Genomic DNA, 19,655 nt, shown 5'->3' with positions numbered 1-19,655 from the left:
TCACTTGGTATTTTGATACTCCAGGTAAATACAGTATTTATATTTCTAAGGCTATTTCTAAGGAGGGAATAAAGGTAGGTTTTGATGTCTGTTGGTTACAGAAAATAAATCCCTTGCCACGATGACTTGAAAAGTGGTAGTTGGGCCTGTCCCTTATCCAAAACAAGGTGCAGAGCTGAACACATGATGACAGGAAAAAGAAATGGCAGATAACTATGGTGCTGTGAAGTCTTACAGTGTGAATCTTTAAAAATGGGGAGTCTCTGAGAATTCTAGCTCCTCTATTCCTGTGCTTTCTATAAACAGAAGATGAAATCCTCATGTTGAGTTCCCAGCTCTCAATATGGGGAGAAGACCAAAGTCTGTTTTAAAGATTAGGCATTATTTTTCTCTTGTTCTGCTGAGCAGTAATGCAAAGTCATGATGATTGACATACCCCTCACCCCCTGGTTTTTGCCTTTTGTTTTTGTCTTCATGGAAATTCGCATGGGAATGACGGCATTAACATGATGAATGTGTTTGTGCCAGGGCTGAGTGTGTGCAGAGTGCGTGTTTTTCCCAAACCAGCTCAGTGCGAGACTTGTCTCACAGAGAAGTAATATTGAAATATAGGCTCTTGGGGTCATGTTGCTGCCTGCCATCATATTCTGGAACTTAAAGGAGGCTGTGTGCCCAGAATTGGAATATTTCTGTTTCCAAAACACAGGCTTCTTGCAGCTGAGCAAAGGAAGGTCTCCGGGGACTGTTTCCAGTGCCATACTGTGATGCACTATCTGCCAGTTCTCATCTCATATCAGTATTTAATGAGCTCTGATCCCTTAATTTTTTTCTTATGTCAGCATTATAGAGGAGTAAGAAGTCCTCAGATGGAGATGTTCCTGGTGGTCCATTCTGGAGCTGTCTTTGGTATCAGAGGGCACCAGAGCTCTCCCTTCTACAGAACCCTGCTTATCTGCATGTTTTTCTTACCCCATCAAAGCCCCACAACCCAAATCTGGTCAATTAGCAGAGGATTGTCACTGAATCCTTTTCAAACCAATAGAAGCAAAAGCCAATAAAGCTGTATCCTGTTCTAGATCCTGAACTTGCTGTGAGCAGGAAGGACTGACGGCTGTGGTACCTGGTGCTCTTAGTGTGGCACCAAAGAAGGTGTGTCTCTGAAAGGCCTTCCTCCAGTGCTGGGCTGGTCTGCAGGCCAGATACCTCCTCCTCGCCAGCCATTCTGGATGAGGGCTTAATATACAACAAGTGATACAGAAGGAACAGGGTGTTTGAGACTTGCATTCCTCAGGAACCTCTTGAATACAGGCTAAAAAGTAGCACTGGAGAAAATCCTTGATCTGCTTTTCCTACCTGTCAGTTCCCCTCAGACATAAAAAAAACCCTCAATTTTGTTTTGGAGATCCATTACAGCTCCTTTCCTGCTATGGCGGAAGGGTGAATTTTAAACCCTGTGAATAAAGTAGTGAATTTTAAACCATGACCTATTTTAGGATAGTATAAACCATTCAAAACGTCATTGTATCAGTATTTCTTCACCTCACTGCAGGCTTTCTTGCTTTGCTTTTTGTTGATTCAACCTGCTTAAATTTATCACCTTCAGACTTTCAAAATCCCATCGCAAAGAGGCAAAATAATATTTCGCATAGTTTTTATAAAGTAAAATGAGATAGTTTGGCTTTAAGTAGGGAAAATAACCCTGCTCCTCTTTACAAGGGGATTTTCACATCCCTTTTCCATATTGAATTGCACTGTCCTCTAGTGGATATTTGAAGCAATTGTTTCTGTGTCTGTAAATCATACCGCTCCGATACAGTAGGTCTAATCTTTATTTTCAAATGAACCATATATGTTGTCTGATATAGAAGGGACAGTAATATTTCAGACTGGATACGCAAAAGTTACATTTGACCTGTGATCCAAGTCATAATAATGTAGAGACGTTAAAAAAAATGTTTGCATCTGACTTGTCAATTGAAGCAGAAAGATATGGAGTGAAGATGCAAGTGTATGGCATCTGTGTTTTATTGCATTTTATAACATTGCACTGAGAGTTGGAGATAACACATTGGAACAAATTTTGTGAGCTGCGAATGAGTGAATAATAAAAACCAATGGAATAGTAGGAAGGATTAAACACACGTTATTACATTCAAAGTGAAGAACTATGCATCCCATTTTATGCAGTGGTTTGGTATTTTTCTTAGTATTGTTCTCTACCTGTTGAGGGATAGGGAATAGATCTTTGTCTGAGACACAGGAACATGGGATTTGTAATCCAGGTAAGCTAAACCATCTCCACAGGGTGTGGAAAATGTCCTTAGCTCTCTGCTTCAGCATCTCTATCTCCAAAGCAGCTAACAAGGAGACTCGCTTTCTCCATGTCATGATGAGGATTTCTTCCTTCATAAACCAAGGTGTAGCCTCTATGAAATTAAATGAAAGTTCCTTGCTTACCTGTAGCTAACTAAATCATGTTCCTGGGACTCTCTGATCCTGGCAGAGTCACGTGCATGTAAGTGTATCTTGCTTTGCATATCTCTAAACTGCAGCAGTTCTTGATGCTTTGCTGTTGGTAAAGGCTCACACAGTCTTCCAGCCCTGTGAGAAAGAAGCTCTTCCTTGTCAGTGCTGCGAAGGCCAATGGATATTTGCAAGGCAAAACTGTGTCCTGGATGTCTGATTTTAGAAGTGACGGATACCGTTCTTTTTAACTGGGACTTGAGGAGCTGCACATCTCTGAAAAGCAGAATGGGAATACAAAAGTCTTAATGACAATGCTTGTTGCTTGTGTAAGTTTGTAGTGCTGTGTGTCTGGATCCAGATGTAAGCTGACAGCCCCTTTTTTTTCCCTCCATGAGCTGGGAATACATCTGCATTTTCAGCTGCTCCCAGCACCCTGCAGTGGGAGCTTCCCCACATTCTTTCATTTGAGCAATCTGAGATGCCATCCTTCCACTGGTGTTTATTGTATTGAAGGAAGGAGAGAAGCAGCAAATGCCTGGCAGCACACTGCTGGCTTGCTTTTCTTAGTTATTTTCTGCCAACCTAATAATTTAGTTCAGTAAAAGACACAAAATCAGACTCCACTGACTAGAAGGATTGGGAGACATCACATGTTATGTCCACAAAAATGCTAGAAGCCTTCTGGCAGGAACATATTTGCCAACTGTACCATGCAAAACCATTGTCTTCCACATAAGATGTGACCTGTGGCATCCTGGAGAAGAAAACTTGATGTATTTGTCTGCTTTATACTGACTGGGTATGCTTATAGCTGATGAAAGAGCTAGGTTTGGTTAGTAAATTAATTCAGTTAGCTTGAGCTGTAAAGGTTTTATATTGTAATTTCGGTCAAAGCAATCTGTAAGCAAGTTCTTTGCTAGAGTAGCTTTTAATTTGCTGCAGATGTAGTTTTACTGACAGTTTCCAAATAGCTTGTTTTAAACTAAAATAGATGGATTGAGCTTCAGAAAAATCATTTTACAGCAAGGACAGAGATAATATTGGTGGGGTTTGTAGTAATATTTACAGTTCACTCTGAGAATGTTCACATGTCTGTGTGTACATGTAAGGGAGAAGATGCATCCAAATCACAAGGTGTGCATCCAGCATTGCTCATAGTTGAAAAAGTGTTGCCAAGTCCTTGCTGCTGTCATCACATAATGTGGGGTTGTTTCAAAAGGGTTTCTCATTAAAAATACACCAGCAGAAACTTTTGATTAAAGGGGTCTGAATGTTGGAATAATTATGGTTTTGAGCTGTCATTATGTCAACCATCCTGAAGTACTTTGCTAAAACAAGTATTTTAAAACAAGTATGTTCCATACGTTTTCAGTAGTATTCAGGAGAGATTTGTGCTGTACAATTATGGTCATGGTGGTTTCAGTTTGGGTTTTTATTGGACAGTTCTCTAGTTGTACTGTTAGCCTCACATTTTTGTACACACCTCATACTCATTCTGATCCTGAAAGATAATAGCCCAAAAAATGGCTTCACAATTGGCTGACACATTCCTTATCATGGCTCCTAACAGCACATTAGGGGTTCTTCCTCACTTCAGGGCCAATGTTTGTGTGTCTGTAGGGTCAGTTGGATTCAGGAGCTGCTCTGACATCTGTATGGATCAGGGGCTTATTCAAGCATGAGAGAGATTCATTCAATCATGGTTGTGTGCAGGGGAGGGAGGGAGAAAGCAGGAGAGCAGTTTTGATGGTTACCTCCACTTGGTCATCTTCAAATGATTATGAAACCTCACCCTCAGTTCATTTGCATTCGTGTTTGTATTTGTGAGATTCAAAGCTTTACCTCTATAAAGTATCTGCCATTGTTCAGCGCTATGGTGCATTATCATCCTAAGCCTGTTGTAATTGTTCAGTGGTAAATGAAAGAGAAATAACAATTTTCAAGTGTCAAGTTTTCATTCTGCCTCTTTTTGTGTACAGAATTTGTGGTGTTAGTGTGGGCTCTGAAGGTCAGCAGACTGGAAATGCAGTTGCTGCAGACAGCGAGACATCCTGTATATAGATTTATAAATGGGCTGTAGGGGAGGTAGAATGCTTTATAGGTGCTGCTCATATCAATCCTTAGGTGTATGATAATCAAATGCCAGTGTACATTTTGTTAAGGCTAAAAATATTATAGAGAGAGGAAAAAAAGAAGAAAATACGGTAAATGCACACGCTGTTTTCTGGAGTGCAGGCAGGTATGCTGTATGCTAAAGCTGCTTCTCCTGTATGTAGAATGCTCTTAGTTGCATGGAATATGGCAGCCTTTTGGATTATGTCAGTGATTCAGTGCGGTTCTAACAGTAATGCCCTACCACTGCTTCAGGTAGTATGCAGTTACATTCATCTGAGGTGGGGGTTTTTGCCAAACATTCAAAGCAGAATTGAAAGCTTTGTCAAGGATCCCTTGAACAAAAAGACACTGATAATTAAAGCTGTCAGTTTTTGTATAGGCAGAGCATAATAAAGAGAGAAGAGGCTGCATATATGTTCATATAGTATTTAGGAGCGGTAGGATTGATGGGTCTTGCAGTATTTACAAAGATTCAGTCCCATACCTAGCATGAAGACATTGATAATGCAGCATTTGCCTTAGTTACTATTGCTTTTATTTCCCAGCTTTGGTGCTTAGTCCTGGCAGACTGAAGGTTGTTACCACCATTGATGGCGATGCCTTCATTCTATTGTGGCTTCCTTATTCCTCCAGTAGAGTCCATGATTACTTGCAAGTACATTTGATGGTGATTTCACATCTATCAGTTGTTTTGTGGGTGCAAGGATCCTAACCTGTGAATATAGTGCTATCTTTAGTTTCTTTAATAGTTTTGTAAGGCATGCTATTGAGTAAAAATAGTTATTAGAATAATAATGCTATCAAATAACCTGTCTTGAGTGTAGACAGTTTGCCCTCTCCTTTGTATGTCTAATAGTCTGTATACATTAGATACTGAGCATGGTTCTGGTATACAGTGGAAGGTTTATTTCTCTTATAGACTTAAATAATACAGAGTCTGCTCATCCTCTGTGCACATGAAATACTGAAAACCTTTTCATCTAACTACAGGGTCTGAATGTTAAAGTTCTTTCAGCTGGAAATGCGAGTTCTAGTCAGGCTACAGAAGCATACATAAACAATGTTCACAGATTTCAGTGGAGTTACAGTCAGCATCATTTGAACTGATCTTTTGGCTTATTTGGAAGATTACAGTAAAACCCAACATTGAATTCTCTTCCTGATTCAGTTTCTTATTGATTGAATCCTTTTAGACTCCTCTCTAATTTAACAGTGTATTTTTATTAAAGCCAAGCATACAAACATCAATTATCCAAGCTGCATCTAATTTCCTTCAACTTTATTTTCCCCCTTTTGCTGCCAATGGATTAGAAGACCTGATTAGAATTCAGCTTGGAAGCTGAAAAGCAGATCCTTAAATGAGAATGTCTGCATTAGGAATTAAAATATCTGTACTGGGCATAAAATCCTCCTCCTTATCTCTAATAATGTAAACACACTTGGTTAAGTTGATCTGTCACATGCCTGGTGCCATGTCCCTGAATTAGGAGTATGTATTAGAAAGGGCAGAATGGTGTCTGTGTCTTGTCCAAATGTTAGAATCCACCACTAGTATATTTTAACATGAAAGTGTTTTGCATAGACCTCTCTCTACTGTAAGGGTTAAGGTGGTAAGAGTTTGAAGGGCTAAATTTTTTCTTTATGTGTTTTCACATCCTAACACCGACAATGTTTGTGCACAAGCAGTAGGAGCAAGGCAGAGAAGGAGAAGGTTTCACTATTGGTAGCTTCTACAGGGTTAAGGATTTTGTAACAACGCAAAGGTGCAATAAATAATGTCAATGGCATCACGAGCTTAATACCCAGAAACACCTAAACTGGTAAACACATGCATTTAACATGACATTGAAGTGTTGGCCCATGTCTAAACTATAAGAGTTATAAAATCAATTAAATTGTATGTTCTGATTTGACTGCATTGTTAATTTCCTTCTGATACCTTAATTGGATGGCTCCAGTGCAAATGGTAAGGAGGTGCATAGCAGACAGGCAACATTCTAGCATATCATCAATGGAAAACTAGATGAAAGAGTCAGTGTCTAGTAAGCTTGAGAGCTAAAAATGGGACTATGTCTCATATGGTCAGATGGAAATTGTTTTGACCACTTTGAGTGGCATCATGAAACATCTTGGTGCCGAAGGGAGCAGCAAGTGATGAGAGAGATATCAGTGAGGTGGTCCCATTGCCATCTTCATTTTATGACTGTTCTAGCATTGGAGTTCTGTAGTGCAATGTAAACATCGCTATAGGTCTAGTAAGTGAGGTTTTTGCAGTCTAGGGTACTGCTTAAGGGTGAAATGATTCCTTATGGTAAGTAAAGTATTTGTTGAGATTTCTTTTCCCACTTTTTATTGCTGCATTGTGGATGGCAGTATTACTAACAGTGGTGAGCTTTCAATCTGTGTGTGACTGCACATCACAGGAGTTAATTGTCACATTTTGTCTGTAGAGAAATATTAAACCTGATTGTGCAGAGCTATAAACGTGCGTGACAGCGGGCAATTTTCGTGGTGCTGGTATGAGCTTGGCTACCTGGAGGGTGGGCAAAGTAATCTGTTCATCTTGTGCAGTGAGTTAAGCATAATTGTGGTTGACATCATGCACAAGTAAAAGCCAGTGATATTTCGTTCCTTCAGACCTAATCCCTTCTTTATCTTGTTGTCCTTTGAGTCAACAGCATTCTGGCAAAACTTGTTTGTGACACCCAGTGAAGCTTACTGTAGAGTACCCCAAATGTTGTGGATTAGCCCCACTGTGGATGAGACACAGCATAGGTGTAGGGTGTCCCCTCGACTCATCATACCTCAGCATAGGTGTAGGGTGTCCCCTCGACTTAATAAGCTGTGGTAGGCAGCCTGGTCTATGTACAATATTATACTACCTTACCTAGTGGAAAGAAACCATGTCAATATTTTGTAGGTATTAATGTCTTGTACATTGTGAAGGGTAATTTAGTAGTGAATTGGGGGCAGGAATTTCAGTTTCCATAAACTAATGAATAGCAGTTTTTTGAGGTTATCAGTTAATCTCTTGTAATGAGTGCTCTTCATTACATGCCTTTTCTTGTTAATTAGAAGGGATTTTTAGTCCTCTTTATCAAATCAGGGCAAGTATATTACCTTTTCCTCTGTACTGTTTATGATATAGTGCTTATCCAGATTGTTTTGTTCATTATTCACACATAAATATTTCATTCCATGTGTATCCACACATTATGAATTAAAACACTGTGTTTTCTGAGCTCCAACCTGATGAGTATTCAAGACATGGAAAAAAATGCAAAACATAGATTGATTAATCTCTTTTTATTTATACTTATTGGTAGAAATTTCTCTTTTCTATGTAATAATGTGTCTATGACATTAATTACCATGGCAGTTTAAACCAAAGCAATTAATCACTGCTACACACTACAGAAACAATAGACTTGAGACCAAATCCTCTGAGTACACAGGTAAAGCTTGTATCTTCTATAAATGAAAACGTGTCTAACAGAGAGGAATTGGTACCCTGGTTTGGGTCTGTTACCTGTGTTTATTTAAAAAGCAAAGCCAAAGCAAAACGGACAAAATCCCCACCTAATCCCTACTCTTGTGTCTTTCTTACAGGTTGAAGCAATACTTGTGAACATATTTGGTGGGATCGTGAACTGTGCCATTATAGCCAATGGCATTACCAAAGCCTGCCGAGAGCTTGAGCTGAAAGTACCACTGGTGGTCAGACTGGAAGGTGAGTGCTGATGGTTTGTCCCTCAGGTGCACAGTAATCCACTTAGGCATTCTTCCATCACTAAGCTCCAAACAGATTAGTCTCATACAATAGGAATACATCCCATTCTTCATCCATAGCATGACCTGAAATCGATAAACTCAGGTCATATTTCTGATTCCTGCTCCCTGGTGGTACTTGAAGCAATGAAATTTTGCAATGAAAGTTTTACAGTTTTACTTGTAAGATTTGCAATGCAAATGGAAATTATTTTGCTGCAAGTTTCTGTTTACTGGAAGCCATTTCTTTTCAAATGATTTTTTTTTGAGTGCAATTCCATTATTGCTGAACCTGCAGCAACATCACAGTTTCCTTAAACTTCTTTCAATACCGTAATTAAAAGGAAGATGTTAGAAACAGTGTTTTTGAGAGAGAGATTACTGTAACATGTTCTTCTGCCCAATTATTCAGCTAAAATCCATTAAAAAACAGATTTGGTAAGGGAAAGGAATACTTTTTTGGTACACCCAGCATTATGAAACTGGAAACAAAAATAAGTAATAGAGAGGTAAGGAAGAGTGCTCTTTGGCAGTTATTGGCTTTAATATAACGGCGGTGAGTATAGAGTTCTGTCTCTAATTTCTGAGAAGTACCCTGAGGGAGGAAGGGGGATTCTTCTGCTGCCATTGAATGAAAATCTGCTTTGCTTGAAATCAGCACACAACTCTGGTAAGCTTAAAACATTTCTTTTTTGTTAAGCAGGTTTGGAAATAGAGGGGGTTTTGGGCTTTTTTTAAGGCCTTTTCCTCGAAACCATCAATTTTCAGGTTTGGGTATGTGTAGAGAGCATGAAGTGTCCTGTCACTCAGCACTGATGGTGAAAGGAGGAAATGCATGCGTTTAGGTACCTGAGGTACAAAACAAAGGTGGCTTTTAACACTCTGGTAGAGGGGAGAGGACAAAAAGTTCTGAATACACCAGACTCATTCCTTTTCAAAAGTCACCAGGACTCTGAAGATGCAGGTTACCCATGAAGCCCATTGATCAGCACTTGTTTCCTTTCACCACAAAGCGAGGTTTTCCCATCCCTCCTTCTCCTGGTACATTGCACATGATACATAGTTCACGTCAGGGGAGACCACAGCCTGTGTCATACAATTTTGTCTTGTGAAAGTTGTGCCATGCATTTCCCTGCTGGGTTCAAATGCTTTCCAGAGGGCATTCTTGGTTTAACGGGGTCAGACTTCTGCTGTGGTAAGTGCAGGAAATTCCAGTTACTCTAAAATGGATTTTAGAAACTAATTGTGAAAAATTTCTTTGGGTGATGCAGCACCACTAAACACCTTAACAGAGTAAGAAGCCAGCTTAATATGGATCAGGGAGACTGATGGATGTTGGTTAGAAGCAGGAAAGTTTCATAATATAAAATCTCATTGTTTGTCAGCTCTAGGCAATGTTGTGCAGCTTTTTGTCATAGCAGCAAACTTTTCCTGTCTGTCATAGCTGGGAAAAAGTTTTATCTGTCAGACCTGCAAGACTTCTCATCCATTGTAGCTGTTAGTTTTTAAGCGAAGATACTGGAAAGGCCGTTAGTTTTCCTAATGAACAAGATAGTTCCAAGTTTGTTTCTATTGCAGCATTTGAGACTGGTATAAGAGAAACAAGAAAATCACCTTGCTCATTTTGAACTGTAGTCTGCTAGGTCTGCCACTGGGCTTTCTTGACCTTTCTCCAGTTTTTCTGATACTTCTGTGGTTGTACACAAGTAAGGGTGAATGTTTATTTATCTTCTAACGTGGCTTATGGGAGATTGCAGAGGAGGTCCCAGTGCTGCTGCACCGTGGAGTTTGTCTGGAAGAGAAGGTGGGATGATGTGGAGCAGGAGATCTTCTGCCTGGGGCTTGCAGAGAGCCCTGCAGAGGTGACTGCACAGTGCCTGTGCCTCTTGTGCCTGGACCTTTATGAGCCGTGTGCTGGTTCCTCCACAGAGTTGGAAGCTGAGTCTTCAGAATGTCAAACACAAGATTTAATGCAAACATCTTTTGTTGACCATAGTCCCATGACTGCTCACTCTTTACTGGGTTTGTAATGCTTTTCCTAGACTAGTTGCATACTCCAGAGATGGCGATGCCACATTTTCTTCAGGAAACTCTGTCCTAAGTTAATAGGGCAAACTCCCACTTTTGTATAATATGTATCTGAAAAGATTTTTACTCCTTCTCTCATTTCTAGCATTACCCATCAGTTCATCCTAAATCAAAAGCGACAATGTTTACAGCTGTCAGATGTACTTAGAAACGGTGGGAATTTAACTCATACTTTGTCTGCCTTCTTAATTACGTAGTCAGATTCCTCAGAAATCGGTCCTACTGGATCCTTAGTCATCTTCATTGTTCTTCTTTTAACTCACACCAGGTTATTGAAACATAGAAGGATTTTCAGCTAATAACGAATACTGTGGGAGTAATACGGCTACCCAAGGCTTTTTTAAAACACCACTGATAACATTTTGCACTTCAAAAGGAGAAAAAGGGACAGGCACTTTTTTGGATTTCCATTCTGAACATTTTTCCAACAGAAGGTTCATGATTATTCCCATAAATCTAACAGATTTGTGACCTGCACTTTAAAGACCTCTTTGCCCGCATGCACTGTATTACAAATGTCTTGATGACTAGAGTTTTAATCAGTCAAATCTGTCTTGATTTAGCAGGATTCTGTGGACAAATCTTTGTTCTCAGTTGTATAATAATTACAAGCTGTTCTACCAGCGGATAAAGAAAGGATTACTCTCCTCTTTGAAAATGGTAACTTTATAATTACATGTATTTACGTGCCTTATCAGTAAAGAACTCACCAGCTGAGGCACAGGATTATTGTTTAAAAGGCCCATGGACAAATGGAGAAATCACATATTCCAGGTTTTATGTTTTACAGATGTAGAAAAGTAACTTCTGCTGCTTTTATGCTGGATTTTTTGCCCCTTAAAATGTAATGTACTCAATTAAGTTTTGTGAAAACTAACTAGGGGAGCTGAATTGCAGCCAAACCTTGTTTCTCATTTATGCAGTTCCGAGTTAGATGAAAAGAGGAAAGAATGAAAAAGAATTGTGAATTAGATATCCTCTTCCTATGCTGGAAGTTTTATATTCTCTCAATCAATGACTTTTCTGCTGCTCTGGTTGTAGGACAAGAAGAACTGGGAGGAATTTGAGCTACTTAATGTGTTGAAACACAGCTAGAAGCAAGTTGACTTTTATTCAAATGTCTGAATCTAAAATTTCCTATCAATCATGTTTTTCAGCCATGTGATTGGTGACCTTCAGTGTTCGTCTGAATATATTTAAACAGTCATTAGATTCTGAAATGTCTTAAACACAAGTGAAACTTTGCTCCAGCTTATACATCTTGCTCACACATATGGTCTAGTATGTATGTCTGTGACTTTTAGTATCCCAGATTGCCTATTGAGAGAAGAATTGCTATTGCAGAGTCACACTTAGAACTTTATTCATCTCTACAGACATCCTGGGTGTTTAAACATTCAGTACAAATTTAAATGTGTCTTTCCCAGGTAGGATGTAGACATGAGGCAGAGGAAAAGATTAAAATTTTCTTTGGGAAGAGTTTGGGATAAAAAAGTGCAAATAGGGTGAACAGAATAGAAAAGGTTTAATTGCCTCTCACAAGTAGGCAGTGAAAGTTGATTCATTCTTGACTGCAGAGCCAACAGCAACAAGATATGTGAGTCACCAAAACTTCATCAGTTCCTCAGCCAAAGACCCTTCATTAAAGGTTATCACCAGTCAAACCTCAAATCAGATGTTGACTGAAGGTTAGCTAGTGATGAACCTTGTCCCTTATTTTGTAGTACCTCTGATCCCTGTGAGGCTGTGAGTTTCCAGCTTGTGGGCTAGCACAAATGACATAACCTGGACCCATGATGGGGGTAAATTCAACTTTGAACACACTCATCCATGTAGCATATCAAAGCTGAAACATTGCTGCTGATAATGTAACATGGTCACAATGTGTTCGTGTCAATTTTCAGGTACGCTGCTTATTGTAAAGTGTTTTCTCATAGCAAAATGTTTGGGGTAGAGCAGGTTAGTTTTTTGTGTAAGTCTTCTAATTGTTAGGATATATCAAATGTAGATAACTGTGTCTTCTCCCATTACATCTTATTTACCCAGAAAGCTAGAAATGGCATTGCAGAATCTTGCATCCTCTCCAGCCATTAGTATTTAGCAGTGGCAATTTAGTGTGTTCCCAGTGGTTTTATGGCAGTGCAAGTGAGTAAGTGAGCATTATCAAAATCTTGGAGTATGATTGGGGTGTTTTCTTTATTGGCTTTCATTCAACCTATGCAGTTCTCTTGACTCATTTGTAACAATGTGTGCTAGTGTAATCTTACAATCTATAGAAACATGCTTACATAGAATATTTATTACTGGGTTTTTTAGGCAATGAGTTGAATAGATTTGCTTTGCCAGTAATAGCAGAGATTTCAAGGCAGCAGAAGTGTAAATGTGAGAGATTGCATGTACACAGGTTGTTTCAGAAGGAGGATATTTAGATTAAAAAGCCTGAAGGTATAAAATTACATCTTTCCTGGTTTTCTATGGAGTCATTGTCAGTAATGTGTCAGATGGAAAAAGATGCTTTTTCTCATTACAAAGGCATTGCCTTAATAGAGTCCAGTTTAAAAAAAAACACCACCGCAAGCTAACAAAAACCACCCCCAGCAACAACAACAAAAGCCCTGTAGCCTTCAGTGCTGTGGATTTTCACCCTTTATGGACTGGCCTCAGTGTAGGTGAAGGGCGGGTTACTCTGGTAGCCTGCATATGGGATTCTGTTTACGGTTCTCTGACACCATCCAGTGGCAGGAGGTTAATGTTAGAATAGTGGGAGTATCTATTTGTTTATCCTAACATCTACTGCAATAAGATGATGCCCGTTGTATATTCTTAAACATTTCCAGTGGTTTATGGTTAATTTTGAAAGTCTTACCTCTGCTTTCAGCAGGATCTCATTATAATTAATGTAGTCTCCATATATTTAAAATACTTCTCACAATGGGATAAAAAGCTATTATTTAAATACACAAAAACAACAGCAAAGGAAATGCACGCTCAAAAATAGTTATGTGGCCTGCCTATAAAACATTCTTTTTAACAAAAACGCAGAATATACCCTTACTCGTTTGACTGCAGTTAAGATTTTTTTCAGCTTTCATCTTTTCATTTGCCCGCATAAATTCCCCCCTCCCTTCATAGTGGACTGCGTTTTGTATTGATTTTGTGATGCATGTTAGACAAGTGGTGAGTATAGCAATCAATGCAGTGCAGAATAGATCCTATGTATTTTTCCCACTCTGACCTGTTAGTAAATTAATATTGGCCACTTAGTGAAGGGCAAAAGTCAGTTTTAAATACGTGGCTATCACAGACTTCATTGTATTTTTCTCTGTGGGAAAATTTCCAGGAAAGTTTCCCTATTTCCATTTTCTTCTCCTTGCAGCACTTTGTCTTGTAGAATCCTGTTTGAGAGAGCGCTACAGTCCTGGCTGTTTTAAATGTTTATCACACTTGTATCTAAATAATAGATAAAACCTTCAAGACTTGATGAGAATCACTATATAAATGTGAGGAACATGACAGAGAAGGGAACCTTCATAATGCTTTCTGACTGCCCTGTGCAGTTCTGTAGTGCCAATTAACAGCTTCCACATCATGTTTTATCATGTTTTATAGGATGGTTGGAAAAGCAAATCAAATATTATACTCTTTTTTACCTACAATACTCTTTTTTTTCTGTTGGAAAAGTCCTGTACAATTCTGGATTTGCAATTGCATACAGTTACTATGCAACCAAATCCCTCTTCCACCAGAGATTTCAGATGCCTTTGACCTTCCTTCACAAGTCCTACAGTGTGTCCTCTGCATACCAATGGGAAGCGTGACCTCTTCTGCCAGTGCTTTTAAAGCATAGGAGATGGAGTCCCACATTCCTCTTCCAGACACCTGTCCCTCCTATCACAAAGTGCTGGGACCTGCTGTGACAGAGATGTCTGTGGTCTCTTTTGGTGCTGAGAGTGGGAATCCTGACCTGAGCATGCTGATGAAACAGGCTTTTGAATTTCTCTACTTCTGCTGTACAGTTTCAGATGTTTCATAAAGTCTGCCAGAAGAAAGCCCAACAGAAACACCCTTTAAAATGAGCATTCTGGAAGTTGCACAGTAAAGAGTATGCTCCTTGCTTGGTTAATAATTAAGAGAATTATTAGTGTATATGTCCAAATATAATTAAAATTCATTTTGCTATGTCTAGGAATTACAAAGTAATTAAGCATTTTGACATGGCAAATGAACAAGGAACTTGATGTGGAAGAGAAGGGGAGTAAAAATGGTCCTGAAGAGAAGGGGAGTAGAAATGACCCTAAAGAGAATCAGCACAGGGCCTTGTGCTTGTGACCAGAGTGTGATCCCAAAGTGTGGGTTTCATATCCTCATTAGGAAGACTCCAAGCTCTTCCATGATGAAGAGCATATCAGTGATCAAAACTGCCACTGGCTTTGCTGGAGAGTTCAGATTTTCTGTCTCTGTTTTCCAAGGGGAATGAGCTGGAGTAAGTGGGAAGATGATGTCTTTTATACAGGTGTGAATAGTAGGGGGAAAACAGACTTTCCTGAAATACCTTTTTTCATTAGGGATATTTTTTCCCTTCACTGTGTGTGTGATCTGTTGACTGAATTTGAGCTTTTTACATACACAATGGAACACTTGGACTGTACAGCCTTACAGTTGCCTTTGATATGGAGCAATTTAGTGCAGCAGCAAAGGGAATGGTGTCATGCAGAATGCTTCAGAAACCACTGTGTTCCCCATTTTTGGCAGAAATGTGAAAAAGCATATTCAAGAGCAGCTCAAAACCATGTAGATTTTCAGGATTACCCAAATCTCTGACTATCAGTAGCCCATTTTGCAGCTTTCATTTAACATCGGTGAACTTTAGTTGCTGTTGATTCACTGGCTGCTGACTAGCTATAGCTGATCATTGCTAATAAATGTGTTAAATCTTCTCAGTGTCTTAAAAGGCCTGGTATGTGGTCTCTCATCTTCTCTTGCTGGAGGTCCCTACTGACCAGTGGATGTTGGGTTGACCTTCTCATCTTCACAAGGCCACTCTTGTGGATGCAAATACTATTATCAAAATGATCTGTCAAAATTGTCATTGAAATCAAGAATTCCTTCTTCTCAGCTCACTCTAAACAACTTATTGAATCTGTGGCTAAACTGGAATGATGTGTAGTTTGAAACGTTAACTCCTTTTATAGAGATTTAATAGTAGATGCTCATTTATGCATTAATATTAATTGCTAATTATAGTCAACGCTCTTTTTTTAGGAACAAATGTTCACGAAGCCCAGCGTATTCTGAATGAAAGTGGACTCCCCATCACGTCTGCAAATGACCTTGAGGATGCAGCACAGAAGGCTGTGGCTAGTGTGGCCAAAAAATAACAACCTGAAGATTATTCTCATGGGAAGTACGTGTATTGCACAAGATGTCATTCTTGTCACTGTTTCAGAGAGGATTAGTGGAGTTTTCCTAAGTAGGTGGGCTTAGTTTGTGATACGTGGCAAACTGAGGCCGTGGGCTTGCAAGTTTGGGGTTCAGAAGTTTTGTACCTGCCACCTTGAAAAGTTTGTATGTCTTAATGTGATTTTGGTCATTTTGTTACTCAAAATTGTAATACTTCACTTAATGCAGCTCTTTTTGTGATTTCCTTCCAGAATTGTCACTAATGAAGTCATGATAAGATACAATAAGTATTAATTGACATCTATCAACAGGATTGTTCTTTAATCAAACTCTTGTAATTCACCTATTTCACAATATTTTCAGTGGGGTTTTTTATATTGTAAAGAGGCAGCAAACTAATAATGGGTTTCTATTTTTTATGGATTTTTACAATAATGTAAAAAAATGTGCTTTCATTATTTTTATTCAAACGAATAATGTTTATTTTCTTCTTTAGAAGTCACACATTTTGCCTTAAGGTGTTTTTGTTTTGTAGACGCCAAAGTATACCTCACAACAGGAAAAGGGATTGAATAGTCGGTAGTGAAAGGACTTCTCTTTCTTACACTGTGCCTATAAGCCAGCAAAATGTGATTCTTTTTATGTTGTAGCTTTTGGGAATGAGGTGCAGTATTTCTGGGTGTAACAGTGCCATACAGAGAGCTCTAGGAGGATGTGTCTGCCAGTAAGAAAACTGCTAACTTTTTAAACTAACCTCTTTCATAAGGATGTCACTGCTGTGAGGTTTTAAAGTAAGATGAGAACCTGAAGCAGTTTTCTGTCAGGAGCGTGGGATACTCTTCAATTGATTTTCCTTCCAAAAAACAACATTTCTGATTTATTGTGAATAAAACACAAATTAACTTCTCAATTTTTAAAGTATTTGATTTCTCAGGCCTCAGTAAAAAACATGTACAAGAAAGAAAAAGTAAGTTTCAGTACTCAGATATTGACCGAGATTTATTTTGATGATACATTATTTTGCCACAGTCAAAATCCACACTGTTAGTTACACAAATCATTCATTCAGGGAACAGAAGGCAATACCAAATGGCTTGTGTAACTGAAGAACTCAGTACAGATTTCACTCAGCCCAGGAATTGCATGCTGAAAATCATCAATATATTTGAACAGTGAACAAATGAGTGGATATTATGATTTGGTCCTGTAAATGGCTAGAGAGATAAAAATTTGTCTAATAAATTATTAATTGTGAGTTTTGAGCAGCTCTAATCAATCCCAAGTTCTACTTAGAAAAATGTAAATAAATTTTTCTTGACTTTTCCATTAAAACTGTTACATGCAGAATAAATTATCTGCACTGATCTTTGGCTCCTGACACAAATGGTATAAATAGGTTGCTATCATCAGTTACTGTAGGGTTTTTCTTCTCCATTCCTTTCTCTACATATTGCTCAAGGAAAAAATGTATGACCGTTAGAAGAGCAATAAATATGCCACTGGGTAGGGACTTATTGACTGAATGAAGGAGAAAGGGTATCGTTAGCAGTTCTGGTGAAGGTGCATAGAAGCACACTGCTGTGAAGGAAGCAATGTTTACCTCACCACAATAAATGACAAAGGCACACTCTATTTTATATATTTTAATACTGGAAATAGAAGCATTCTGTGGAAGAACTGTTTGTGCAATGTTGTCACACACTGTATGCAGCTTCTGGGCTCAAACCTGTTCATTGTGTGTGTATACTATTCTTATTCTGCAAAGATTACTGCTGTGTAATGAAATAAATGCAAAAATGAATCCATTTAATGATTTTGTCCTTTCTATAAAGTAGAAAATTGTTTCATTTGTTGCGTTCTGTGTTCTGCCATTCAGCATTTTGTTACAGGTGGGTGAAATCAAATGCATAGAATTTAGTTTTAAGTGGATAATATTGATATAGATGTGGTTTTTGTCTAAAAAAGTAGATCCTTATATGTATCTATCTTGTATGTAGGGTAATGACAGTATATACAAATTTTATTCCTCTTAAGCCATATACAGAACAGTATAATGTTTAATTTTCAGCTGTCCTATGCAGAATTTCATAAGCTCTGGGTTTGTCCTTTGGCATGTTTGGCATTCAAGGCACTGTTGGTTCCCTGTAACCAGGGCTCTCTTCCTGTGTTCAACTTCCGTGGTGTGGTGTTGCAGTCTGGTTTGATTTTGTTTGCATGTGTTGTTTTGCCATGTATGGAAATGTGTAGTTAGTTTTAGTTTTCTCCCTTGGAAAGGTGTTTTAGTAGCGTTTCCTGTGATTTACAGCTATTATAAATTGCAAGTAAATGCAATGCCTTGACGGGATGCTTTTGTCTTTGCTTAAGCATGCAGAGTCACAACCTGGCACGAATATGTTTGTTACCCTCAGCAGCTGCCTACCTGAGTGCTGCCCCTGCTGCAGCAGGGTGGGATGCAGACTCTGCTCCATCAGCCTTTCACAGCCTAAACCCAAGAGGCTCACATGTGAGAGTTTCCGCTCCCATAGCAAGCAAACAATGGTGTAAGCAGGAGGTAAATTACAGCTAATCCCCTTTGTGAAAATTTTTAAGTGGGATTTAGTTAGCCTTTAAATCTTGACATTTCAGCCTGTATTAATAAAGCTCTGTAGGAATGGGCACTTAGAAGGCAAAACAGGAGGAAACTGTTAATGCTGACATTGTGTTCCATCTTTAACAAGATACCTTTAAATTCTCACAGCAAAAGTGTAACAGCTGGGAGTTCTGGAGTAATGTCCTTAATGTGCGTTTACTGTCCTATTTGTGAGGCCTGTTCTTCCCTACATCCGGAAAAGCAGCTGTTATCATGCAGAATTGCTGTGATTGGAACAGAACATCATTGCAGATCCGTCACCAGATAAGATCTCAAGCAGAACCATCCCTTCACGGTGGATTCTGCTTCCCCAGTCCAGATCAGTGCTGTGCTGCTCACCCTGCCCTCCAAGCTGAGCCTGGCCTGGTGACCTTGGGGTTTTATAGACCTGGGCACCTACAATAACCTCTGGTTATTACCTGTGATGTTGGCCTGGATGGTTCCCTTGTGCAAAGAGCTGAGCAGAGTAATAGCAAGTGTATGGACCAAAACACAGGTCTGAGCAACATCACTGGGTAGGAGGGCTGGGAAGTCCCTGCACAAGGCAAGGTGCTGGCAAATTCTCTCAACTTCGTTACAGAAATCCAAAAACCTCCTAGGCTTAGTGCTTCATTGCATGATATATAAAATGCTAGTACTAGGTGCTGCTGTAAGCCTCTGAACTGATGGCCAGATTTCATGCATTGTCTTTCTTTTGCTGCCTTTCAGAAAATTGGAGTTTCTTTTGAAGTCAAGGTTGACTCTAGCAAGGGGCAAGTGAAGGAAAAGCCAGTCATTGTATGCTTTGGTTTATCATCTCAGATTCTTTCCTCTTCCTCTACTAAAATCCCTGGGTTTTTCCCCACCTTTCCATCCACATTGCTCACTGTGATTTTTCTCTAATTATAGTGACATCCTCTCAGTTCACATTGTCCACACCACCAAGTCTGTTGGGCTGGCTGTTCTGGAACTGGATGTGTCATGTGAGCATCCAGGCTGAGTCAGCCCAACACTGCTACCAACAGGCATCAGTGACCTGGCACATGCCAGCCTAAAAGTTTGGTGTCCTCTTGGTGCCCCTTCCCTACCTATCCATTGCTTTCTTGGGGAGTTAAACCTCGACCTCTTGCATTCTCCACTCACAACAGGAGTAAGCACAGAGCAGAAATGGGCTGAGGAGCAGTTTGACTTGTCTGTTCAGGAGTGCTGG

At 39.3% G+C, this 19,655-nt stretch overlaps 1 protein-coding gene across 1 annotated transcript in view; it reads left to right on the top strand.

Moving 5' to 3' along the window:
* SUCLG2 (succinate-CoA ligase GDP-forming subunit beta) overlaps nt 1-16,124 on the top strand; it is a 124,864-nt gene extending 108,740 nt beyond the window's left edge. Inside the window, exons 10-11 of the mRNA XM_034066533.1 lie at nt 8,191-8,311; nt 15,700-16,124. Of these exons, the coding sequence (XP_033922424.1) occupies nt 8,191-8,311; nt 15,700-15,815 (237 nt within the window). The 3' untranslated portion in view covers nt 15,816-16,124. The remainder of the gene's footprint in view (nt 1-8,190; nt 8,312-15,699) is intronic.
* The last annotated feature ends 3,531 nt before the right edge of the window (nt 16,125-19,655 follow it).

This window comes from Melopsittacus undulatus, chromosome 9 (assembly GCF_012275295.1).
Source record: "Melopsittacus undulatus isolate bMelUnd1 chromosome 9, bMelUnd1.mat.Z, whole genome shotgun sequence".
Classification (NCBI taxonomy): Eukaryota; Metazoa; Chordata; class Aves; order Psittaciformes; family Psittaculidae; genus Melopsittacus; species Melopsittacus undulatus.
This window is presented reverse-complemented; position numbering and strand designations above follow the sequence as displayed.